The sequence below is a fragment of the Phacochoerus africanus genome, chromosome 3 (assembly GCF_016906955.1).
Source record: "Phacochoerus africanus isolate WHEZ1 chromosome 3, ROS_Pafr_v1, whole genome shotgun sequence".
Taxonomy (NCBI): domain Eukaryota; kingdom Metazoa; phylum Chordata; class Mammalia; order Artiodactyla; family Suidae; genus Phacochoerus; species Phacochoerus africanus.
The window spans coordinates 48744356-48769108 of NC_062546.1; the positions used below are offsets into that span (position 1 = coordinate 48744356).

At 43.1% G+C, this 24753-nt stretch overlaps 2 protein-coding genes across 7 annotated transcripts in view; both read right to left on the reverse strand.

The window, feature by feature from the left end:
- The window catches only part of CHGB (chromogranin B), a 147010-nt gene that overhangs the window by 33342 nt on the left and 88915 nt on the right, over positions 1-24753 (reverse strand).
- Positions 9472-24753, reverse strand: part of SHLD1 (shieldin complex subunit 1) — a 113348-nt gene continuing 98066 nt past the window's right edge. For 3 of the 6 annotated variants that reach the window (XM_047771703.1, XM_047771701.1, XM_047771702.1), the window contains exon 3: positions 22998-23813. In XM_047771703.1, coding sequence (XP_047627659.1) covers positions 23365-23813 — 449 coding nt within the window. In that variant the 3' untranslated portion in view covers positions 22998-23364. Of the gene's footprint in view, positions 9576-22997; positions 23814-24753 lie in introns of those variants that run through there. The other 3 variants (XM_047771705.1, XM_047771707.1, XR_007133927.1) reach the window with 3 other exon arrangements.

The following is a 24753-nucleotide window of genomic DNA, read 5'->3' on the forward strand; positions in this document are numbered from 1 at the left end:
GCAAGCCAGAAGTGCTGGAGATTTAGTGCCTTCCTAGCTATAGCCTTTGACCACAGACAGGGAAATGCTGCTTTTATACTCTAGTTCCCTAACTCTTTGTACCAGACAACAGCACTGGCCCCCCGAGTTTCTCCAAAAGGGTCATGTTCTAGTGACCACAGTGGCAACTTCCTTAAGAATGCACCTCCTAGGAGTTGCTGGTGGCTTGACAGGTTAAGGATCCCGTGTTGTCACTGCTGTGGCTTGGGTCGCTGCTGTGGCTTGGATTTGATCCCTGGCCAGGAACTTCTGCATGTTGCAGTTATAGCCAAAAAAAAAAGAATGCACCTCCTACTGGCTTCCTTCTCTCCCCTGTCTCAGTTCTCCACTCCCTTACTGCAATAAACCATTCAAACTTGAATTTGTGCCTCAGAGTCTGCTTCTGAGAGAACCTAAAGTAAGACACACAGGGATTTCCCATCGTGGCTCAGTGGTTAAAGAATCCGACTAGGAACCATGAGGTTGCAGGTTCAATCCCTGGTCTTGCTTAGTGGGTTAAGGATCCAGTGATGCCGTGAGCTGTGGAGTAGGTTGCAGATCCCGAGTTGCTGTGGCTGTGGTGTAGACCAGTGGCTACAGCTCTGATTCGACCCCTAGCCTGGGAACCTCCATATGCCAAGGGTGCGGCCATAGAAAAGGCAAAAAAACAAAAAATAAAAATAAAAATAAATAAAGTAAGACACACAGGCAGTGGACAAATGCTCTGAAGGTCCCTCTGGCTCATTATTTTCTATCTTGTAATCCCTTAAGGCAATCAGAAAGCAGAGAAGACAGGCCCTCCCAAATATCCCAAACACTTTCACCTTAGCCCAGAAAACTCAAGGACATCTTTCCCTGGTAACAAAAAAATTCTGTGCCTTTGGGAACAGTGACAGCTCTGGTTTCATATTCCTTAACCCCGCAATACCACCTCCCTTCATAGACTCTGAGAGCCATCAGAAATACACTGAGAGAGAGCAGTGGCAGAACCCTAGCTGTTGCCTCAACAAATCGTCCTCAGTCTAGCTCATCTCTGCCCCAATGTGATATTGACATATAGCAACATGAAATAATTTCAAGTGCAAGTCCTATCACTAATGGAATCCTTGTAGAAGTTTTCATGCCTTGGAAGCCACTGGGCTCACACTGAACGTCTGAGAGAAAGTCAGGTGGACAGATTGATCTTTGGTTGCCCCCCCCCCCCCCCCCCGAGAAATTAAGCCAGGAGACAAGCACTGAACCATTAGGACACAGAAGACCCTGTTTCCCCTTCAATAGGGTTAAAGCTTTGCAAAAACAGCACTTGGAATAGTGCTGTTTGTCTGGGGATGTAATCCATTTTTGAAGACAGTAGGAAATAGCTCCATGTTTTCTAGACATAAAATAACCACCATTGTCTATGTCTATACACTAACAGAGGTTCAACCCAGGAGGGGTCGTTTGCCATTGTGGGAAGATAATTAGCATCCTAAGGCCTTTTTGTCTGTGATGTGGGTCATGGAGGGAAGAAGCTTCACTTCCTGCTTAGACGTTCAGTGTGAGCCCAGTGGCTTCCAAGGCATGAAAACCTCTACAAGGATTCCATTAGTGATTGGACTTGCACTTGAAATTATTTCATGTTGCTATATGTCAATATCACATTGGGGCTTAGCAAATCAGACGTTCCCACCCAGGATTTTTAATTTAGACTCAGGGACAGCTTAGAATTCTACAGCAGCAGAGGCATCAGGGGAATTGTATGACTGTGCCCTGGACAGCTTAGAATTCCATGGCAGCAGAGGCATCTCAGGTCCTGGCCTCTGCTGTGGTGATGTCCATCAGCCAGAGTGACAGCAGGGCCAGAATTGGGACATTCAAGTCAGACTGTCTCTGCAGAATGACTTCAGCTGTTTTTCTACTGCCCACCCTCTCTCTGATTCTGCCTGTTTTTTTTTTTTTTTTTTTCTCTTTTTGTCTTTTTTGTTGTTGTTATTTCTTGGGCCGCTCCCGCGGCATATGGAGGTTCCCAGGCTAGGGGTCCAATCAGAGCTGTGGCCGCCAGCCTACGCCAGAGCCACGGCAACGCAGGATCCGAGCCGCGTCTGCAACCTACACCACAGCTCACTGCAACGCCGGATCGTTAACCCACTGAGCAAGGGCAGGGACCGAACCCGCAAGCTCATGGTTCCTAGTCGGATTCGTTAACCACTGCGCCACGACGGGAACTCCTGATTCTGCCTGTTTTAAAACCTGGATATCCAGCCTTCTGGTCAATTCTGTCAGCCACTCATTATCCTTCCTCTAGAGTCAGCCCGAGACTACTTCTGTTATATGCAATCCAGAGCCCTGAGGTTCACAGAAAGTGATATCTCCTAGTGTACAGAGTCTCTCCGGTAGGTCAGAAACCTGGCTTGGGTCCAGGGGCAACTGGCTATCCACATAACTAATCAAGGGGGCTTTACCTCCTTCCCTGCAAAATGCTTGATTGCATAATTGTTGTTTCCTTTCCTGTTCTAAGACTACGATTCTCCTTGAAGTATTAGACTGCAAACCCTCAAAACTGCTTGAGTTTCTGCATTCGTAGTGGTAAGGAGAAGGTTTTTTTTTGGGGGGGGGGATGCCTTTATTGAAGCCCACAGGTGGATCTGGTTCAAATCAAATAATTAAAGAATATCTCAAGTCTCTATGTATGCATATGTCCCCAAAGAGGTGATTGTATTTGGTAAGTTTATTTGGGGCATGTCAAGGCCAAGGAAATCCATGGTTCATCTAACAACGTTCATAGGTGTCTGCTATATAAATGGTCCCACCGGACACAAAGAATCTGAGATGATAAAAAAGGGAGAGTGATTAACACTTTCCTGTACTCAGTAATCTGAACAATTCTGTAGCCATGAAAACAGTCCAGGGAGTTGGAAATGTGGTCATAGCATGCATAGATCACCGGGTTTGGTGGAGAGAGTAGAAGTCATCTGTTTTTAAGCCCTTCCCATGGTCTCCCTATAAAAAATTCAGAGAAAACCCAATTGAAACATCACTGGTCAGGGAAACGCTTGCAGTTAATGGTAAACAAACCTATTTGGAGAACAGTTCAAAACAGGTTTTAAAGGAGAGGGAGACTCTAATAGGTTGAAAGAGGCTTGAGGTATGTCACCCCAAAGCAAAGGTAGATCCTTGTTTAAATCCTGATTCAAATAAAACTGTGAGAACATGGGCTGTGTATTAGAGGGTATTAAGGAGATATGGATCATTATCTTAGGGGTATTAATGTTACTGTCATGTTTTTTCCCCCCAAGTCTTCATCCATTAGAGATACATGCTGAACTTATGGGTGAAAGAAAAGAATGTCTTGGATTTGCTTTAAAATACTCTAGCACAGTACCACTCAAAGTTGGCCTGCAGATCAATGCCAGTTTGCAAATTGTGTGTTGTCTGCGTTAAGTGCAGACGTTGGCAATGAGTGTTTACACATTGTTATAACACATTGCATTGTCATGGTATCCAAGCATGGACCAGGGTAGAGCCCAGTTTTGTTATTGTTGAACTTGCCTGGTGAACTGCACATGGCATGAGCAGGAGCTTCAGGCACTGGTGCATGACAGATTGGAAATTAAATGGAAGCGTTCTCACCACTGATAGCTTAAGGAGAAGTGCTTTAAGCGATCCCATCATGGCTCAGCAGAAACGAATCCAACTAGGAACCATGACGTTTTGGGCTGGATCCCTGGCCTTGCTCAGTGGGTTAAGGATCTGGTGTCGCTGTGAGCTGTGGTGTGGGCCAGCAGCTGTAGCTCCAATTAGACCCCTAGTCTGGGAACCTCCATTTGCCGTGAGTGTAGCCCTAAAAAGGCAAAAACAAACAAACAAAAAGTGCTTTAACTCACACACAAAGGGGGCAGGGTGGATAGAGATAGATGAAAAAGAACCACAGAAAGTTGATGACTCTAAAATTAGGTAATGGGCACATAGCACAATTCTCTTTACTTTTGTGCAAGTTTGAAAATTTACATAATTTGATTGATTAAAAAGTTTTAAAACATCCAGCCTGTTAATGGAGATATTTTAAATCTGTACATTTTCAGTTCATATATTTATACATAAACATAAGTATATATGTATAATATGTATGTATTTCAAATAAAATGATATAGAAATGACAGAGAATACATAGCTCAAATAGCTTATATAACACATGTAACTTTATTTCACAGAAGTCTTAGGCAAACAGTAATTTGCTAGATCACAAGCTTGGTGAGCTTTTATTGCATAATTATAATAAAGTGATTATATAATAAATGCCTTGAGGCCAAGGATCCTTTGAGATACCACTTCTGTGTCTCTACATTTACGGCAGAGTAAATGGTCCTTAATGAACACTGGCTGATAGGCTAAACTCAGGAAATGAATTGTTAGGAGTAGTTTAATTCTCCATGCAATCACAACACACCACCCAATCAATCTGAAAATCAGTTTCCTGAATCCACCCTCACGGAGATTTGTCATGGAACATTTGAGACTGAGTGGGACTTGGAGCTTTGCTAATGTCCTCATTTTGCAAAAGGAAATGAAGGCCAGAGAAGTTATATGAGCCTCGCTGGATATCCTGATTGTTAATGGCAGTGTTGTCGCCTTTGATGCCTACAATTGGACTGTTTCTTCTGCCATGATGTTTCTCAGAAGGTACAAATCTATTTCCCATTCCCTTATTCTTGCTCCTGGTTTAAAATTATCTTGCTCCTGGTTTAAAATGATATAGAAATGACAGAGAATACATATGGTTTCATAATGCCATTTGCAGCAACATGGATGAAACTAGACAGTCTCATACTAAGTGAAGTAAGTCAGAAAAAGAAAGACACATACCATATGATGTCACTTATATGTGGAATCTAAAATATGGCACAAATGAACCTGTCTACAGAACAGCAAGAGACCCACAGACATGGAGAACAGACTTTTGGTTGCCAAGGGGATAGGGAAGGGAGTGGGATGGATGGGGAGTTTGGGGTTAATAGATGCAAACTATTACATTTAAAATGGATAAGCAATGAGGTCCTACTCTATAGCACAGGGAACTATGTGCTAAAACATGATGGAAGATAATATGAGAAAAAGAATGTATATAAATGTATAACTGGGTCACTTTGCTGTATTGTACAGCAGAAATTGTAAATCAACTATACTGTAGTAAAAACAAAAAATTATATGGTTTCAGTTGTAGGAAAAAGAAAGATGCTGTCAGCCTGGTTCTGTTACTGACCGGGGTTCTTGGCCTCCTTAATCAATAGAAATGACTGATTTCTATTGATTTCTAATGGCCTCCTTAATCAATAGCCCAGACAAGAAATTCAGGCAAGCTTTACTGGGGCTCTTGCTGCAGCAGGGGGGGAGCAAAAACAAGTAACAGATTCCCTTGCTCACTCCTTGGTGGGGAGGAGGTGAGCTTGTTCCTTATATAGAGTGAGGGTAGGGGTGAGTCCAGAGGTCAGGCTGGAGTGGTGGCTTAGATGGTCTGCCCATCCCCATGGTGGTGCTGAATGCAGGGATCATGAGCAGTACCCTGCTTTTGCTCCCAGCTGCTCAGAAGTGGCAATTGGGTTTTTGGTCTTTGTGTACCTTGCTGTTCATATTTTGCCCCAACTGCTCATGCATGTAGTTATTTTTCATCCCTTATAGTTTCTTTGTATTTTGTTGTTAGAGGAGATGTTTGTCCAGGTGCAAGCACTGCAGCAAAGCGTCCCAGGTCCCAGGTTTCAGCCTGTTTCAGCTCCACGAGGAGGCTAAATAGGAGAAGTGACTACAGGACAAGTTCGTGGCATGATCAGTATTTATCCAGCATGGATCTGTGCCTCTGGCCTTCTCTTTGGGGAAGGAAGATGTACACATGTTAATAGTCAGAAGATGGTTCTGCTGTGTAGGATTAAAGCATAAATGGGTGGCTTTTTCAGAGCCGTGCAGCTGTAGAAGGGATGGAATGCTTTGGAGGCCATAGAACTTGGATGTGAGGTCTGAGAACCGAGGAGAGGGCAGAACACCTGGGGTACAATAGCACAGACCTGGGTTCGTGCTTCACCCTGTTGGTATTAAAGAACTTAGAGGTTTCTCTGGGGAACAGGACAGCATCCAATACTGACTGGACTTAGAATGACCAGTATGGTAGCAATAGTGTGTGGGAGGAGCTGGCAGCAGGGAGAACCATGAGGAGAGCCTGAGGAGATGAAAGTGTGGAGCAGGTGATGGCAGTGGGAAGAAAGAAAAGGCAGATGTGAGAATATTTTCTTTCTTTTTAGTGCTGCACCTGTGGTATATGGAAATTCCCATGCTGGGGTCAAATTAGAGCTGCAGCTGCCAGCTTACACCATAGCCACAGCAACACCAGTTCCCGAGCCACAGCTGCGACCTATACCACAGCTCAAGACAATGCCGGGTCTTTAACCCAGGGATTGAACCTGTATCCTCATGGATACTAGTCAGGTTTATTTCTGATGAGCCACAATGGGAAGTCCCAGATGTGGGAATTTTGATTTTCAAGTTAAAAAAACAAAACAAAACAAAACTCTAAACCCAACACCCCCCCCCACCCCCGCCAAGAAGATTTTGTAATATACCGGGTGCTTTCCTAACTCCAGGCAAATCTGATGGCATCCGAGCATTCTGAATTAGGTATTATTATTATTTCTGTTTTACAGATGAAGAAATTGAGGCAAAGTAAGATAACATACTGATACATGCTGATAAAGGGTCAAATCAAGGTTCACACCCAAGCAGTCTGGCTGCTTGTCTCAAGCTCTTCACCATGATTTAGGCTATAGTGAATTAAAGACATTTAGAGGTAAAAGTCATGACCAAGCCACACTTTAACAAGCCCAGGTGATTTAGAAAATGTTAACGCCATTGACAAGTTAGATACATTAAATGAGAATATTAGCCTGGGGGAAAGCGGGGTCTGTACACTTGGTTTTAAATCCATTTTGTTTAAGTTGGAAGACCATGTCTGAGTAGAATGGCCTGTGGGAAACTGCAGCTATAGGATGGGAGCTTGGGAGAGACGTGGTTGTCAATTTCTTTCTGTCAGCACTTGAAAATGTTCATTCTGACCTCTGTGATTTCAGATGAGAAATCTGCTGTGGTTTGAATTGGCATTTGCCTGTAAGAAATGCATCATCTCTCTCTGGTTGCTCTTAAGATGTTTTTCTTTACTTTTCAGAAGTTTAACTATAATTCTTATTTTGGCTGCGTCTGGCATGAGAAAGTTGCTGGGCCAGGGATTGAACTTGTGCTACAACAGTGACCAGAGCTACAGCAGTGACAACACCAGATCCTTAACTTGTTGTGCCACCAGGAAACTCCAATTATGATGTATTTTGATAAGGCTTTTTTAAAATTTGTTCCATTTCAAGTTCACTTAGCTCTTGAATCTGTAGGTTTCTGTCTTCCTCCATTATTTCAGCCATTGTTTCTTTTTTTTTCTTTTTTTTTTTTTGTTTTTTAGGGTCGTACCTGTAGCATATGTAAGTTCCCAGGCTAGGGCTAGGGGTCGAACTGGAGCTACAGATGCTGGCCTACGCCACAGCAAAGCCATATCCAAGCCTTGTCTGTGACCTACACCACAGCTCATGGCAACGCTGGATCCCCAACCCACTGAGCAAGACCAGGGATGGAACCTGAGTCCTCATGGATACTAGTTGGATTCTTTTCCATTGCACCACAACGGGAACTCCCATAGCCATTGTTTCTTTGAATATTTGTTTGGTCCCACAATCTTTCTTGTCTCCTGCTGGGATTCTGATGATATAGATGTTAGAGCTTTTGTTACTGTCTCACAGCCCACGCCTTGCTCCCAGTTCTTTTAGCTGTTTTCCAGATTGAGAAAATTTGAATTGTCCTCAAGTCCAATAATTCCATCTTTTGCCATCTTCACTCTACCAATAAGCTCATCCCATGAGTTTTTTTTGTTTGTTTTGTTTTGTTTTTGTCTTTTGAGGGCCGCAACCCACGGCATATGGAGATTCCCAGGCTAGGGGTCTAATTGGAGCTGTAGCTGCCGCCTACGCCACAGTCACAGCAACGCCAGATCTGAGCTGCATCTGTGACCTACACCACAGTTCACAGCGCTGGATCCTTAACCCACTAAGCGAGGCCAGGGGTCAAACCCGAAACCTCATGGTTCCTAGTCGGATTTGTTTCTGCTGTGCCATGATGGGAACTCCTTTTTTTTTTTTTTTTTTGAGTTTTTATTTTAGTGGTTGTACTTTTCAGTTCTGTAATTTTCACTTCGTTCTTTTTGTAAGTTCTATTTCTTTGCTGAGGTTTTCTATTTTTTTCATGTTTCTAGGGATTTCATAATTACTTGCTGAAACCATTCTACAGTGTTTGCTTTAAAATCATTGCCAGATAATTCCAACATCTGATTCATCTCACTATTGATGTCAGTTGAATATCTCTTCTCACTCGAGTTGTGATTTTTCTGGTTCTTGGTGTGATAAGTGACTTTTTAATAGTATTCTGGACATTTTGCACACAATGTTAGGAGACTCCTGATCTTATATAAATCTTCTATTTTAGTAGGCAGCCATTCCATTTAGTTTCTTTGTTTTTAAGTCTTGCTGCTTTTTTTTTTTTTTCTTTCTTGGATGCGCCTATGGCATATGGAATTTCCCAGGCCAGGGATCAAATCTGAGCCACATGTGCAACCTATGCCACAAGTGCAGCAATGCTGGATCCTTAACCCACCATGCAGTGTGGGATGGCGGGGAGGGATTGAACCCGCAACACCACAGAGACAAGCCGGATCATTAACCAACTCTGCCACAGCAGGAACTCCAAGGCTTACTTTTGTAGGCTATCATTTCAATGGCAGTTTAGTTTCCTGAGCCCTTGCAATGTTGTTATGGTCCACTCTGTTCTTCTGGCTCTGCTTGAGCTCCCACTAGATCCCTACATGTGATGCTTACATAGGCAAAGGTGCTTCCCTGGGCTGCTGGGTATCATTAGGCAGATGTAGGGAGATGCCCTGGGTCATGTTCTGTCACTGCATGGAGGGCTGGAGCCTACTGGCACTACTGGTGCAGGTGGAGCAGCCTGCCTGCTGTCACCTGCTGTGGGGCAGTGGATGAGCTTGGTACCTGGTTTCTGGTTCCACTGATGTAGGCAGATTGAGTCCACTGCTGCTGGGGGTGGGGTTGGGCATGGGGATTGGTTGGCCCTCCTGCATTTTGCTGTTGCCACTGCTATGGGCAGATCAGTCTGATGCTGTCTGTGACTGTGGGATGGGAGATAACTCGGAAACTCATTTTCAATTCCTGCTGCTGCTGTGAGCAGGTTGGGTCTATTGTTGCCACTGGGTGTGAGTCTCCACACTTAAGTCCTTGCTCTGGTTCTCTTTTCTTGGTCCCTGCTCCAGGGAGAGAAGACTTTTCTCCTTTCCTCCTTTCCTTCCTTCCTTCCATCTCTTTCCTTCTTGGTTATTTGCTTTCTCTTATTTTTTCTTCCTCTCTCTCACTTTCTTTTTTGTCTATTATTTGGGGGTCTGTCATCTGTTGTTGGTTTCAGGTTGCAGGCTGGCTGGTGTCCGGGTTCTATGGAAAATAAAAGAACACGCAGAGAATTCACTGTGTGTTATTCTTAAGTCATGACATCCTCAGCCAGCCCACTCTCTTCGTTCCACCTTTAAGAGTTCTTGTGTGACTGCTGAATGTTCTCCATGGCTTTTAGTTATATTTAGAGGGGAAAAGCCAGGAAAAATGAATCCATATCATCTTCTCCTGAACTGGAAGTTGCTTCAGGATGTTGAGCAAATGTTTGTTAGTTTAAGGCACTGCTGCCTGCTGCTGTAACAAATCGCCTCAACCTTAGTGGCGTAAAACAACACAAATCTATTATCTTTTGTTCTGGAGGTCAGAAGTCCCATAATGAGTCTGTAGGAAAAATCAACATATTGGCAGAGCTGCATTCCTTTGGAGGCTCTGCAAAGAACCTGTTCTTTGCTTTTCCAAGGAATGCTTTCTGCAACCCCTTCCAGCAAGGGCATCACTCTGACCTCTGATTCCATCGTCACATCTTCTCTGACTCTGATACTCCTGCCTCCCCCTTATAAGGACCCTTGGGATTTTATCAGGTTCACCTGGATAATGCAGGATGGCCTCTCCATTTCGAGATCCTTAACTTAAACCTGCAAAGTACTTTTTGCCACAGAAGGTAACATATTCTCAGGTTTCAGGGATTAGGACGTGGACATCTTCAGGGGCTAGTCATCTGCGGACCACTGTCACGACATTTTGGGGTTGGCTTGTTACAAAGCTAATGGATACGCCTTTGTTTCCAGCCCCCCCAACTCTCTTCCACAGAAGCAGCAAGAGTTACGTTTCTTCTGCATGTCTCCAAGGACATTTTATGCATCTGTCGCTGAAATTCAGCCTCTCTCTGTCGGTGCCAAATTGAAACACAGGGAGAGTTTTGGGTAGAGGAGGAAAAAGATAGATTTATTGCTTTGCCAGGCAAAGCGGGGTTTGCACTAGGCTAACACCTTAAAGACTGTGCACCCCTCTTGGAAAGAATTTCAAGGAGTTTTATAGTAAAAAGGAGAAAAAACAGGTTTTCAGATAGGAATCAGGGCTGAGATAAGCATGCACTCTTCTTTCATTGGGGGAACCTTAGTCATGAAAGCTGGAGTCAGGACATCTCAGCATGATCCTGATGGTGGTCTTCTGGGTTATTGCCTAGAAATAGAATACTTGCAAAAAAGGCATATTGATCAGAGAGTAGAACAAACCAGGAAAGTTCCTGAAAAACATCACATGCTAATAATCTTTAACCCACAGGCAACTGTGCTCAGAGTGTCTAATCTTTAGTTTACAGGTAATCGTGCTTAGGGTGCAGTTATGTCAGGGAGAACGACAAGGAAAGCCACTAAGGTGTTCCATTTTAAAGTATTCATTTCTAAAAGAAGCCCAAGGAATATAACTTTTTTCTCTTAGGTGTCTAAGATGCCTATATTATTATGCGTATCCCTTGAGAGGGAATCAGGATCCTGCCCCAAGGCTGAACTATTGCTCTGGACTGTTCCTTCCTTGTCTTTGCATCCCCTTCCTTCTCAGATCAGCAACTGTCTGAATCTGCCCCTAGGAACTCAGGGAAGACCTTGGTGGTTGAATGAGGCCCATTTCCTAAGAACAAGAAGTATGGGACCCAGAAAGGCTTTTTTTTGTGCCCAGGAGCCCCCAGGGACCCTGCTCAGTTACACATCCACACACACTTCTCTTCTGCCTCCATTTCCTCCCACACAAATGGTAATTTACTACATAGGCTCTTTCTCCCAATTAATAAGAGAGTTTGGAGATATTTCCACATTAGAATAAAAATAGCTTCCTAAATCTTTTTACAGCTCGATGGTAGTCTGTAATGTGGATATGCCATAAATTCATTTACCCATTCCTTCCTGTGGGACATGAAAGGACCTGCTGGAATTTGGGACAGTGGTGGCTGACAATGGCCTTATTTTCAAGGGAGGTGGGTGCTAGTCACAGTCATGGCTGAGCAGGGCTTCAGCTGAGCAGCAGTGATGTAGAGACCCGATTAGAAAGGGATAACAAACTGGTGAGCACCTCACAATTTCACTGTGCTTGTAATTTACACAGTGCTTTCAGACATATTGAATATAAAAAGATCACTAACTTATGAGTACCTCATAAAGACTGTGAGACATAACAATCACCTGTTATTTGGACTTGGAGAATAGATGTATGGTTGCCAAGGGGGAGGGGAAGGGAGTGAGATGGATGGGGTGCTTGGGATTAATAGATGTAGACTATTGCCTTTGGAACGGATTAGCTATGAGATCCTGCTTTGTAGCACTGGGAACTGTGTGTGATCACTTATGATGGAGCATGATAATGTGAGAAAAAAGAATGTATACATGTGTGTGTAACTGTATAGCAGAAAACTGACAGAACACTGTAAACCAGTTATAATGGAAAAAAATAAAAATCATTTAAAAAAAAATCCCCTGTTATCTACAATTTGGAGATAAGTAAATTTAGGCCCAGAGAGGTTGAGTGACATGTTTGGGGATGCACAGCAGCAGAGCCATCTCAGGGTCTTCTGCTTCCAAATTCTAGCATCTTGTGTCTTAGCTATTTCCTAGGCCCAGAAGATGGGAGCAAAGGAAGAGGAGGAGCTAGACAGAAGGTAAACAATTAAATAAAGGGTTCTGTGTTGTATGCATGGGTATATGTATATATGCGTGTAATTTTTTTTTTAAGATAAAGGAAAGCTGTAAATACATGATGGAAGAGGGAGAGGAAGTGGGAGAGGGCTGAGGATACAAGACAGTGGGAAGAGAATGGGAAAAATCAGAGGAGGGTTATCCTTGCTACCAGGGTGCTTAAACCAGAGCATCTGAGACTTCCACACCTTATGTCTAAATGGGCCACACATTTTTTTTTTTTTCAGAGCTGCACCCACAGCATATGAAGGTTCCCAGGCTAGGGGTTGAATCCAAGCAGTAGCTGCCGGCCTATGCCATAGCCACAGCAATGCCAGATCTGAGCTGCGTCTGTGACCTACACCACAGCTCATGGCAACGCTAGGTCCTTAACCCACTGATCTAGGCCAGGGATCCAACCTGAAACCTCATGATTACTAGTTGGGTTTGTTAACCACTGAGCCACAATGGGAGGTTGATGCATCAAGCATCAATCAGGATCCCCGGGGCATCTTACAGGGGTAACTAGAATGCTTTCACAGCTCGAAACACAGGAATTACATTCCCATGAAATAACAAAGTGTGCTTAGGGCATCTGACATTAAGCTGCAAATGCTGAAGGAAATAAAGGAAAAAAACAACAGAGGAAGGATCCTAAATCTTGTTCCATGTGAATGCACCACCTGGTGAGGCAGCAGTTGGAAAAGAGTCTCTTGGGTGGATTTGCAAAATTCTTGTTTCAGCTGCTAGTAAAACTGCTTTCTCCAGTGCACAGCTTTCAGGTATTTAAGAAAAAAGCAATGAAAGAAAAAGGCCAGTGGGTTGCAAAGAGATAAAGAGAACTGACTCTGGTCCACAAGCTATTTGCTTAGAGAACAATTTATCCCCAAAGGCTGTCATTCAGGTCTCCTTCACACGGTTTCTCTGAACTGAACTTGCTCATGGAGGTTGTGCTCTCTGACCTGTAGGGAACGTGAGTAGAGTCACTTTCTTTTCTTTCTGAAAAAGAAAGTAGAGTCTGAGAGAGTCGCCCCCCTGCAAAGTGACCTAGGAGAATGGGAATAGACAGGAAAGGAATTTAAAAAAATATTTTGTGGCATTCCCGTCATAGCTAAGTTGTAATGAACTTGACTAGTATCTTTGAGGATGTGGGTTCAATCCCTGGTCTTGCTCAGTGGGTTAAGGATCTGGTGTTGCCATAAGCTGTGGTGTAGGTTGCAGATGCAGCTCTGATTCGACCCCTAGCCTGGGAACTTCTATATACAGCAGGTGCAGCCCTAAAAAAAAAAAAAAAAAAAAAATTGCGTCGAAGTGCAGACAAAAGACAGCTGGTTTGTCATTTATTTGGATGTACACAAACCAACATGCAAATAGCTGCTCTGTCTTGCTTCCATTGAAGTACTTTATTTTTATTTACTTATTTTTTCTTTTTGGCCATGCCTGCTGCATGTGGAAGTGACCCGAGCTGCTGTAGTGACAACATCAGATCCTTAACCCACTGAACCACAGAGGAACTCCTGAAGTATTTTGAAGTTAATTACAACTATTAAGACATTACACTGCTGAATCCTTCAGTGCACAGCTCTAAACAATATGGGCATTGTCCTGCATTTTTTATTTTATAAATGTGTGAGCGCCCATGATTGCTAGCCTGGACGTGAGCCAGATAGAGCTCATGTTCCTTTGGTGGGGGTGGGAGATGGAGAAGTGCTGGTGCTGTAGGACTTTATGGAAGGTAGCCCCCCCAACAGGTGGAGGAGGGGTGGGAGGGAGCGGTCCCAGAAAGCCTCTCAGAGGAAGGCCCACTGTGGGTGGCCCTGGGGTGGGAAGAAGGACAGCTTTCTGGAGCAGAGAATAAGGATCACTTGGGGTTAAGTATGGGCTCTGGCACCACCTCCACTACCTGTTGGCTCTCTGCGACTCCATTTCCCCATCTGTAAAATGGGGCCAATAATAGGGGTGTTCGAAACGATGGTTGACACTTAGGAAGAAATCCACAGTCCTACCCCAAAACCTGTTGGTTAAGAAGGTGGCATGTTGAGCAACTGAGATGCCACTGTGGCTTCAGCAAAGAGAGTAAGGGTGAAGCAATGGGATGGCCAAGACCAGCTACCAGACGGAGGGCAGCGAGATGCATGGAAGAGGGTCTGTGGCAAGGTTGGGTCTATATTTTTAATTTTTCAGTTACTTATTTAATTGCAAAGGTGATACATGCTTTTATTTTGGACTGCCCATGGCCCCACATCTTTGTTAACACTGAACAGGATTGATCTTTGCAATTTCCTGCCAATCCTATAGATTCTAAAATGGCAACACATTTTGAAACCTGCATTTCTGTGATGGCTTACATCAAGTGGCTATTCATTCATATTGTCAACTGAAAAAAAAATGCACAGTCTAAAAGTTGCGAGTTATGTTTGTTTTTTTCTTTTTAGGGCCACACCTATAGTATATGGAGGTTCCCAGGCTAGAGGTCTAATCGGAGCTATAGTTGCTGGCCTATGCCACAGCCACAACCAACGCCAGATCTAAGCCGCCTCTGTGACCTACACCACAGCTCACGGCAATGCCTGATCCTTAACCCACTGAGAGAGGCCAGGGATCAAACCTGCAACCTCATGGTTCCTAGTCGGATTCATTTCTGCGGCGCCGCGATGGGAATTCCTCGGTTATGTTTTATTCAGGGAACCTGCTGAGGATTATAGCCTGGGAAATAGTCTCTCAGCTCTGAGGAACTGCTCCAAAAAGGTAAGGGAGGAACAGATATATCTAGATATAGATATAGATACAGATATAGACATAGATATAGATATAGGCGTTTTGCTGAAAAAAAATCCTTAACATGTACGAAGTTCCTGTGTGGCTGAAAACAACAACAGCAACAAACAAACAAACATGTTGAATATCAAAAGATTACTGCTAATCACAAAAAATAGGCATCTCAATGATGTTAGTGCTTTGGTACAGGAAGATGCAAGAGTCTCGGCTCATCTCTTTTGATATGCACCTTAACAATCTAGGGAGAGTATCCTGTTTTTCTCTGTTCTGAATCCCCTCAGGGCTTACTCTCAGGCTGGCTGCAGTGGCTGAGGGCTTGGTGACTGCAATAGTCATTGTTTACTAAAATGCCAGGCAGCAGGTTTTGTCCACAATATGCATTTCTTCTTTTTATCTTCAATATTTATTGAAATATTTATTTGCATTTTTTCCATGAAGTACTTATTCATGTTCATAGTTCATTTTTCTGTTTGCCATTTTACCATTTGTTTACAGAAACTCATCATATATTATGACATTAAACTCTTGTTTCTTTTTTTTTTCTTGTTTCTTATTGTCTGAGAAATTTTCTTCTCCAAGTCTGTCTCTTGTCTTTCAATATTGTTTTTTCTTCTTTTTAAAATAAAATTCTATTATTATTATTAAGATTTCAGGAGTTCCTGTCGTGGCTCAGTGGTTAATGAACCCGACTAGTAACCATGAAGTGGCAGGTTTGATCCCCAGCCTCGCTCAGTGGGTTAAGGATCTGGTGATACTGTGAGCTGTGGTGTAGGTCACAGACTTGGCTCAGATCCCACATTACTGTGGCTGTGGTGCAGGCTGGTGGCTACAGCTTGGCTTCGATCCCTAGCCTGGGAACCTCCATATGCCTCTGGTGTTGCCTGAGAGAAGACAAAAAAAGAAAAAAAAATTTCATACATAAAGGAGTTCCTGCTATAGCACAGTGGGTTAAGAATCCAGCTGCAGCAGCTTGGGTTGCCGAGGAGGCAAGGGTTTGATCCCTGGCCTGGCTCGATGGGTTTAAAAGATCCAGTGTTGCTGCAGCTGTGGCTTAGGTTTCAGCTGTGGCTTGGATTCACTCCCTGGCCTGGGAACTTCCTTATACCATGGGTATGGTGATAAAGTTAAAGAAAATAAAATTTCATACATAGAAAAGTAGAAAGACTAGTGAATCTCCATAAATTCATTACATAGATGTGGTAACTGGTCTTTTTTTGTTTTGTTTTGTTTTATTAGGGCCGCACCTGAAGCATTTGGGGGTTCCTAGTCTAGGGGTTGAGTCGGAGCTGTAGCTGCTGGCCTACACCACAGCCATAGCAACATAGGATCCGAGCTGCATCTTCGACCTACACCACAGTTCACAGCAACGCCAGATCCTCAACCCAATGAGCGAGGCCAGGGATCAAACCTATATCCTCATTGATGCTAATCAGATTCGTTTCTGCTGAGCCATGATGGAAACTAAGATGCGGGTAGCTGTTAACATTAGGTCATATTCGTTTTATCTTGTTTCTGTTGAAGTATTTTAAGTATTATAATTTTTTAAATTTAATTAAAAAATTATAGATGTTAAGACATTTACCCCAAATTCTTCAGGATATATCTCTAAAAATGAGGACTTTTTCTTATAAAACCACAAGACCCATTGTCACCTATTTATGATATTTTTCACTCAAATTTTTAAAATTTTTTTGTAGTCAAAACTGTCAGTATTTTACTGTTTTGCTTTGCTATTTATTTTAGGAAAAGCTTTCTCATGCAAGATTATAAAAATACCTTTATTGTTACCTTGAGGAGCCAAATACTCTAAGACCACTTGCTAAAAACTCCAGCTTTTCCTTATGGATTTGAAATGCTACCTTCATCATATATTCAGTTTCCATCTGCATCTATATCTATATATGGGCTGAAATCTTTTTGTCTGTTTTTGTTTTCTAGTTGCTTTAAGCACTGTGGAGTTAAATTTTTTTCACATTTGACAAGGCTAGTTCTTTTTCTTTCATTTGCTGGCTATTCATGCTTATTTGGCTTTTAAAAGGATTTGCACTATGACTGCAGGGTAAAGAGAACAGAAAAGGTAGATGTGGGTTGTCTTGATGGAAATTTCTTGCAGTATTCTAGGAGAGAGAGGGTAGAATAGAGAATAGAACGCGGAAGATACCAGAGATTGTATTCCAAATTTCAGTCTTTTTCCAGTAAGCTACTTCTATAATTACTGACACAGTTATATGCTATCTACACTATTATTAAACTTTTTCACTAATTCAATTCACTTTTTTTTTGTCTTTTTAAGGCCGCACCCACAGCATGTGGAAGTTCCCAGGTTAGAGGTCAAATTGGAGCTACAACTGCCAGCCTACGCCACAGCCACAGCAATGCAGCATCTGAGCCATGTCTGCCACCTATACCACAGCTCATGGCAGCACCAGATCCTTAACACACTGAGTAGGGCCAAGGATTGAACCCTCATCCTCATGGATACTAGTAGTGTTCATTACTGCTGAGCCACAACAGGAACGGCTTAATTCACTTTTATATTTTACTTTTTTCATTTTTTAAAGTTTCATTGAAATATAGTTGATTTATTGTGTTGTGATAATTTCTGCTGTATAACAAAGTGATTCAGTTATACATATACACATATCCATTCTTTTTCAGATTCTTTTCCCATATAGATTATCACAGAATATTGGGTAGAGTTCCCTCTGCTATAGAGCAGGTCCCATTGGCCAGTCATTCCACAGACCACAGTGTGCATATGCCAGTCCCAAACCCCCAGTCCCTCCCTCCTCCCCACCTGTCTCCTTTGGTAACCATAAGTTTGTTTTCTAAGTCTGTGAGTCTGTTTCTGTTCTGCAAAGAAGTTCATTTGTATCCTTTTTTAAGATTCTGCATATAAGTGACATCATTTGATGTTTGTCTTTCACTGTCCGATTAACTTCACTTAGTATGATAATCTCTTAAATTTTAAATATTTATATCAGGTGTATCCAATAATATCTGTAAAAGCATAGATCAATCAGATACAGTAGTTTTGTTTTTCTAAAATATTAAGCTGAATAGATAACAACAAAGATAAATATTGTTTGCCCAAGTAGCACCTAAAATTTTTTCATGTACTACCAGTAGTTTGAGAAATGCTGGTCTGAGCAAACCAGATCTTCATTCTTCGAACCAAATCAGTTCTTTGCAGATGCAAATCTCCACTCAGCCTGGGCTGGCTTGTAATATGTTGGATGCTGGTTGACAGGTGGGGTTCAGTTTATAAAAAACTTCCAGATGTTCATTTATAAACACTTTTCTGTGTGATCCAATCAAAAGTTTAAAAAGTAATGTCAACCAGCTATGACAGAAAAAATAAAAATCATTATAAAGAAATAAGAATTAAAAGTTTGAAAAGTAAGCTTTTAAAAAGTTTTTAAAGCATTGGAGTTCCCACTGTGGCTCAGTGGATTAAGAACTTGACATAGTGTCCATGAAGATGGGGTTCAATTCCCGGCCTTGCTCAGTGGATTAAGGATCTAGTGTTGCTGCAAGCCGTGGCGTAGGTTGCTGATGTGGTTTGGATCTGGCATTGCTGAGGCTGTGGTGTAGGCTGGCATCTGCAGCTCTGATTCAACGCCTAGCCTGGGAACTTCCATATGCTGCAGGTGCGGTGGTTAAAAAGGAAAAAAAAGTTTTTAAAGCATCGCTACATTATTTTGTGCTAATGACTGATAATAAGATCTCTTATATGTGCCCTTACATATGTATGTAGGTCATGCAAAGAAACAGACTAATGGAGTGAACAAACTTAAAACACTGGTAGCATTTCTCTTCCTTATGGTTCTGAGGTGCCTGCAGGCAAGTCCATCCTCATGCAGACCTCTGAAAAGGGCTGCAGATGATATCCTAGATAGAATGTCCATAGGATGGTAAGATGTCGGTAAAGTGACCTGTAGGGCAGAATTAGACAATAATACCAGAGACCAGAGCCTTAATTTGTATTCCTTCGTTTTTATTAAAGGTAAACAGAGATAAACGGAAAATGCCATCCTAACCTTATGAAGATCAAATTAAAGAGTGAGATTGCAGGGAATCAAATATTTTGTACTGACCTGTCACGAGCACTTACTCAGATACAAGCAAACACATACCACACTCTTTTTTTTTTTTTTAAACCCTAAGGTGATTTTGGCTTTTAGACTTTTAAATTCTCTGCTTTCAGGGTTTACCTTTTTTTCTGAGCACCCATAGCACTGATATTAACAAGAGTTACAAAGTCACAGATACTAAAATCTCACTGCCAAATGCAAGCTGCTGCTCCCCAGCATGGAGATTCAAATAACTTGTGTCTTTTGTCCACTAAAAACAGTATAAAATAATCCAGTTCCCTTCTGCTGGTAGCCATGGAAACTAATTTCTAATATTTCAGTGACTGAATAAGGATAAAAACTAAAGCGTTCCAAGGGCAGTTATGGATTTGCTTCACATCAAAAAACAATAAAGTTTGGAGTTTCTGCTGTGGCACAGTGGGTTAAGAATCCGGCCACAGAGGCTCTGGTCTCTGCTGAGCTGTGGGTTCCATCCCTGGCCCAGCACCGTGGGTTAAAGGACCTGTTGTTGCTGCAGCTATGGCATAGTTTGCAGCTGCGGCTCAGATTCAGTCCCTGGCCCGGGAACCTCCATATGCCGTGGGTACCGCCGTAAAACAAAAACAAAAACCCCAAACCAAAAAACAATAAAACTAGCAACTTCAAAATTCAACTTTCATGTTTTCAATTATTTCACTATTATTTAGGGGCCACGTGAATAAGAGAAAGATGCAGATGACTGCTTAGAGGAAGATCTTGAGTTTTGTTTTCTCTTAGGCCTATTCATTTCCTGCTTCCTTCTATTTAGGTCTCCTTCCAGAGCCTGCATTTTGAGGTGGAAACTGTTTCTGCCTCCGAATGTCCTACAACTAGAATCCTTATTATGTAAGTCCTTTTTTTTTTTGCTTTTTAGGGCTGAGCCCGAAGCATATGGAAGTTCCGAGGCTAGGGGTCAAATGGGAGCTGCAGCTGCCAGTCTATACCACAGCCATAGCAACTTGGGATCTGACCCACATCTGCAACCTATACCACAGCTCAGGGCAACACCATATCCTTAACCCACTGAGCGAGGCCAGGGATTGAACCTGCATCCTTATAGATTATAGATACTAGTCAGGTTCATTACCACTGAGCCACAATGGGAACTCCTAATTCCTGACCTTTTTTTTTTTGTTTTTTTTTTTTGTCTTTTTGCTATTTCTTGGGCCGCTCCCGCGGCATATGGAGGTTCCCAGGCTAGGGGTCTAATTGGAGCTGTAGCCGCCGGCCTACACCAGAGCCACAGCAACCCGGGATCCGAGCCGCGTCTGCAACCTACACCACAGCTCACGGCAACGCCGGATCGTTAACCCACTGAGCAAAGCCAGGGATCTAACCCACAACCTCATGGTTTCTAGTCGGATTCGTTAACCACTGAACCACGACGGGAACTCCTGGAAATCTTATATGGAGTCTTATGCCAATTATATTTCACCTAGAGTTTCTCAAAATCTAACTGCTCAGTACTGGTCAGCTTCTCTCGTTTTCCTCCCAGTCAAGCAATATAACCCTTTCCGACGTCGTGTAGTTCTGTTTGAAGGAGCTTTGAGGGAGGGATTAGCACAAGGCTTCTGATTACATTTTCAGGGAGCTCAGGGCCAGGTGATGTCCCTCCACCAGCTGAATCTCAAAAGAACGTTCAGGACATGGCCCTGGAGTAAAGCCCCCGCCAGCACAGACCTGCGGGAGCGATTTAAAGCTGCTCACTGGGGAAGCAAGGAGAGGACAGGGTGAGAGGGGCCAGCTCAGAGGGTAACAGAGGGTGCTGGCAGGCAGGAGGCAAAACTAGTGAGGGGACGGAGTCTGCCTGGGCAAAGGATTCCTTTTTCTTTTCTATCACAGACTGACAGGGCCACATCTGTCGGCATAGCGAACGTAACTGAGTGTATGGAACACTTTGCGGGCGGAGTATGTTTGTATTTCCTGACCTTTCACATTTACAATCTGGTGGAGATAAATGACTTTAAAAAAATTGCAAATCTCTGATGTTATTTTAGATGGTTCAAATGTTCCTTCTTCACCCAGTTAGTGGTATAAAACAGGAAACTCTGGCTTTGGAAAGGCAAGGGTATGATTAAGATGTGATGCACTTTTTTTTTTGGTTTTAGGGCTGCACTTGCAGCACATGTAAGTTCCCACGCTAGGGGTCGAATCAGAGCTACAGATGCCAGCTTACACCACAGTCACAGCATCGTGGGATCTGAGCAGCTTCTTTGATCTACACCACAGCTGATGGCCAGATCCTCAACCCGGTGAGCGAGACCAGGGATCAAACTCTTGTCCTCATGGATGTTAGTCGGGTTCATTACCCCTTAGCCACAACGGGAACTCCCATGATGCACTTTTTGGAACCATATTTATTCATTTTTCCATTTAAACAAAAATGGAGCATAGTTATTTACCATATTGTGTTAGTTTTAGGTGTACAGCAAAGTGTTTCAATTATAAATACATACATATGTATTTTTTTCAGATTCTTTTCCTTTATAGTATAGGTTACTATACTCAAATACTGAGTATAGTTCCCTGTGCTATGCATTAGGTCCTTGTTGGTTATCTATTTTACATTTAGTGGTTTATATATGTTAATCCTAAACTCCTAATTTATTCCTCCCTCCTTTCCCTTTGGTAACCATAAGTTTGTTTTCTATGCTTATGGGTCTGTTTTGAATATAAATTCATTTGTATCATTTTTTTTTAGATCCCACATATAAGTAATATCATATATTTGTCTTTGTCTGGCTTACTTCACTTGTATGATAATCTTTAGGTCCATCCATGTTGCTGCAAATGGCATTATTTCATCCTTTTTATGGCTGAGTAATATTCCATTGTGTATATGTGCCACATCTTCTTTATACATTCATTTATTGATGGACATTCAGGTTGCTTCCATGTCTTAGCTGTTATAAATAGTGCTGCAGTGAACACCAGAGTGCATATATCTTTTTGAATTATAGTTTTCTCTGAATATATGCCAAGAGTGGGAGGGCTAGGTCATATGGCAACTCTATTTTTCATTTTTATTTTTTTTTAATTTTTTTTATTTTTTGTCTTTTTGCTATTTCTTTGGGCCGCTTCCATGGCATGTGGAGGTTCCCAGGCTAGTTGGAGCTGTAGCTGCTGACCTATGCCGGAGCCATAGCAACGCCAGATCCGAGCCGCGTCTGCAACGTACACCACACCTCACAGCAATGCCGGATCCTTAACCCACTGAGCAAGGGCAGGGACTGAACCCGCAACCTCATGGTTCCTAGTCGGATTCGTTAACCACTGCGCCACGACGGGAACTCCTATTTTTCATTTTTAAAGCAACCTCCACACTGTTCTCCATAGTGGCTCTACCAATTTACATTCCCACCAACAGTGTAGGAGGTGGAGCCATATTTAAACCTTTGCATTATTTTGGGACATACATTCTCTCTCTCTCTTTTTTTTGTCTTTTTGCCTTTTCTTGGGCTGCTCCCGTGGCATATGGAGGTTCCCAGGCTAGGGGTCTAATTGGAGCTGTAGCCGTTGGCCTACGCCAGAGCCACAGCAACACAGGATCCGAGCCACGTCTGCAACCTACACCATAGCTCACGGCAACGCCAGATCCTTAACCCACTGAGCAAGGCCAGGGACCGAACCCACAAACCTCATGGTTCCTAGTCGGATTCGTTAACCACTGCGCCATGACAGGAACTCCGGGACATACATTCTCAATTATATGGTCACAGTTTTACAACTTGATAAAATTCTTATACTTGCTTCAGTCTAGGACTTTATATTCCTCAAAAAAACTCATCAAACAGGAAGCCTGTTCTTTTAAGTCAGGTGCTTCCAGAAGTAGACTCTGCATCAATAGATTTATTAAGGAAAGGCTCCCAGAAGACGCAAGTAGAAGGAAGACAAGGAAAGGGAAGGAGCCAGGCAAGAGTGAGGTTTATGTGAAGCCCCAGCCCTGGTCTCATCAGGAGGGGAGATTTTGAACTTGAATTATGCCTCAGAGCTTGCCTGTCCTGGAGGCAAGGCAGCCAGGCTTTTGGACTCCCAAACTAGTTGGTCACTGGCCTTAGGTCAAAGGGTGGGTGGGAGGTAGGGTGGCCATGGAGGCAACAGAATCCCAGACACTGCTGGTTCTCCATTTGGGCTGAACTTGCTCCTGGACCAGATCGCAGATGCCAGCCTTCTCTTGCAAAGCATTTACCTGGCCTGAGAACTTCTGTGTGGAGCACCAACAGTATCAGCCTCTGGGCTCCCCTCCAAGTGCCTGCTCTCACCACCAGGCACCAGTTATACGTCTTTCATCACGTTCTGCTGCAAGAGAAAGTGAATAATATCTTTTGAAAGTCCTGGGGTCAGTTTTCCATCCTCTAGAGATGCACTTTCTTCTCCTTCTCCTGGTGGGCAGAGGTGAGCGTCCCTGGAATGCCTCTGCAGGACGGAGCAGCCATCCCGGTTGAAGATGACCCGGGCCAGTTGAAAACTACGGAGGGTGTACTCTTGGTTCCCCTGGCTCTTCAGTTCACTGATTTTCTGAGACAGGCACTGGCAGACAGAAGTGGAGAGTGGATTTCCAGAGGCTGGCTGAGAATGGCCAAACACTTCATAGAATCTATCCAGAGATTCCCGAAGTCCATCATCCTCTGTCTGGGCCTCTGGCCAGCCCTTCACAGGATGGTTAAGCCAGAAGTTCTCAGAAGTGCAGGAATCACTCTGTTCAGTATTTAGGTTACTGGTGTCTGCAGGACAGAACACATTCCAACACTCAAACACATATTTCAAACTATCAGAAAGCAAAGCAAGAGCAGAAGCCGTTTCTTTTCAATTTAACCCACTTAGTGTTCCTGAGTAACTGGCAATGGGCAGAATCAGCTGATTTCGGAATCTGTTCCCTCTATCCTGGGATTGTCACTTGTTTGCTCAAAATAAGAACATCCTACTTGTATGTATCAGGGGCACTTCACGTGGGAGTCATATGGAAATTCAGGGCAGCTGTGAACTAGGCTGAAAAAAATTATCTCTTATTTTCATTAACCTCTGCCTGAAATTAAGCATTTCACTCCATGATGAATGTAGGCAACAAACATGAGCAGCAACACCTGTGGCTCTGTTATCAATAGTTTACAGCTGTTTTCATTCCATATTAAATTTTGTTGAAGATGTTTTAAAATACCATTTATGCTTATCACTGTGCTATGGCCCAAACTGTTTCCCTCCAAAATTCCTATGTTGAAACCCTAGACCCTAAATGTGACTCTAAATGGAGATGGGACTTCTAGGAGGTTATTAAGATTTAATGAGGAGAGGTCGCGTTGTGGCTCAGTGATAACAAAACCGACTAGTATCCATGAGGATGCAGGTTTGATTCCTGGCCTCGCTCAGTGGGTTAAGGATCTGGTGATACTGTGAGCTGTGGTGTAGGTTGCAGACATGGCTTGTTTCTGGTGTTGCTGTGGCTGTGGTGTAGGCCAGCAGCTGTAGCTCTGATTTGACTCCTAGCCTGGGATCTTCCATATGCCATGGCTGTGGCCCTAAAAAGCAAAAAAAAAAAAAAAAAAAAGATGAAATGAGGTCATAAGGGTGTGGCGCTAATCAGAAAGACTGATGGCCTTATAAGAAGAGGAAGAGACTTGTCCCCACCTCACATATGCAGAAACCAAGGAAAGGGCCCAGGAGCAT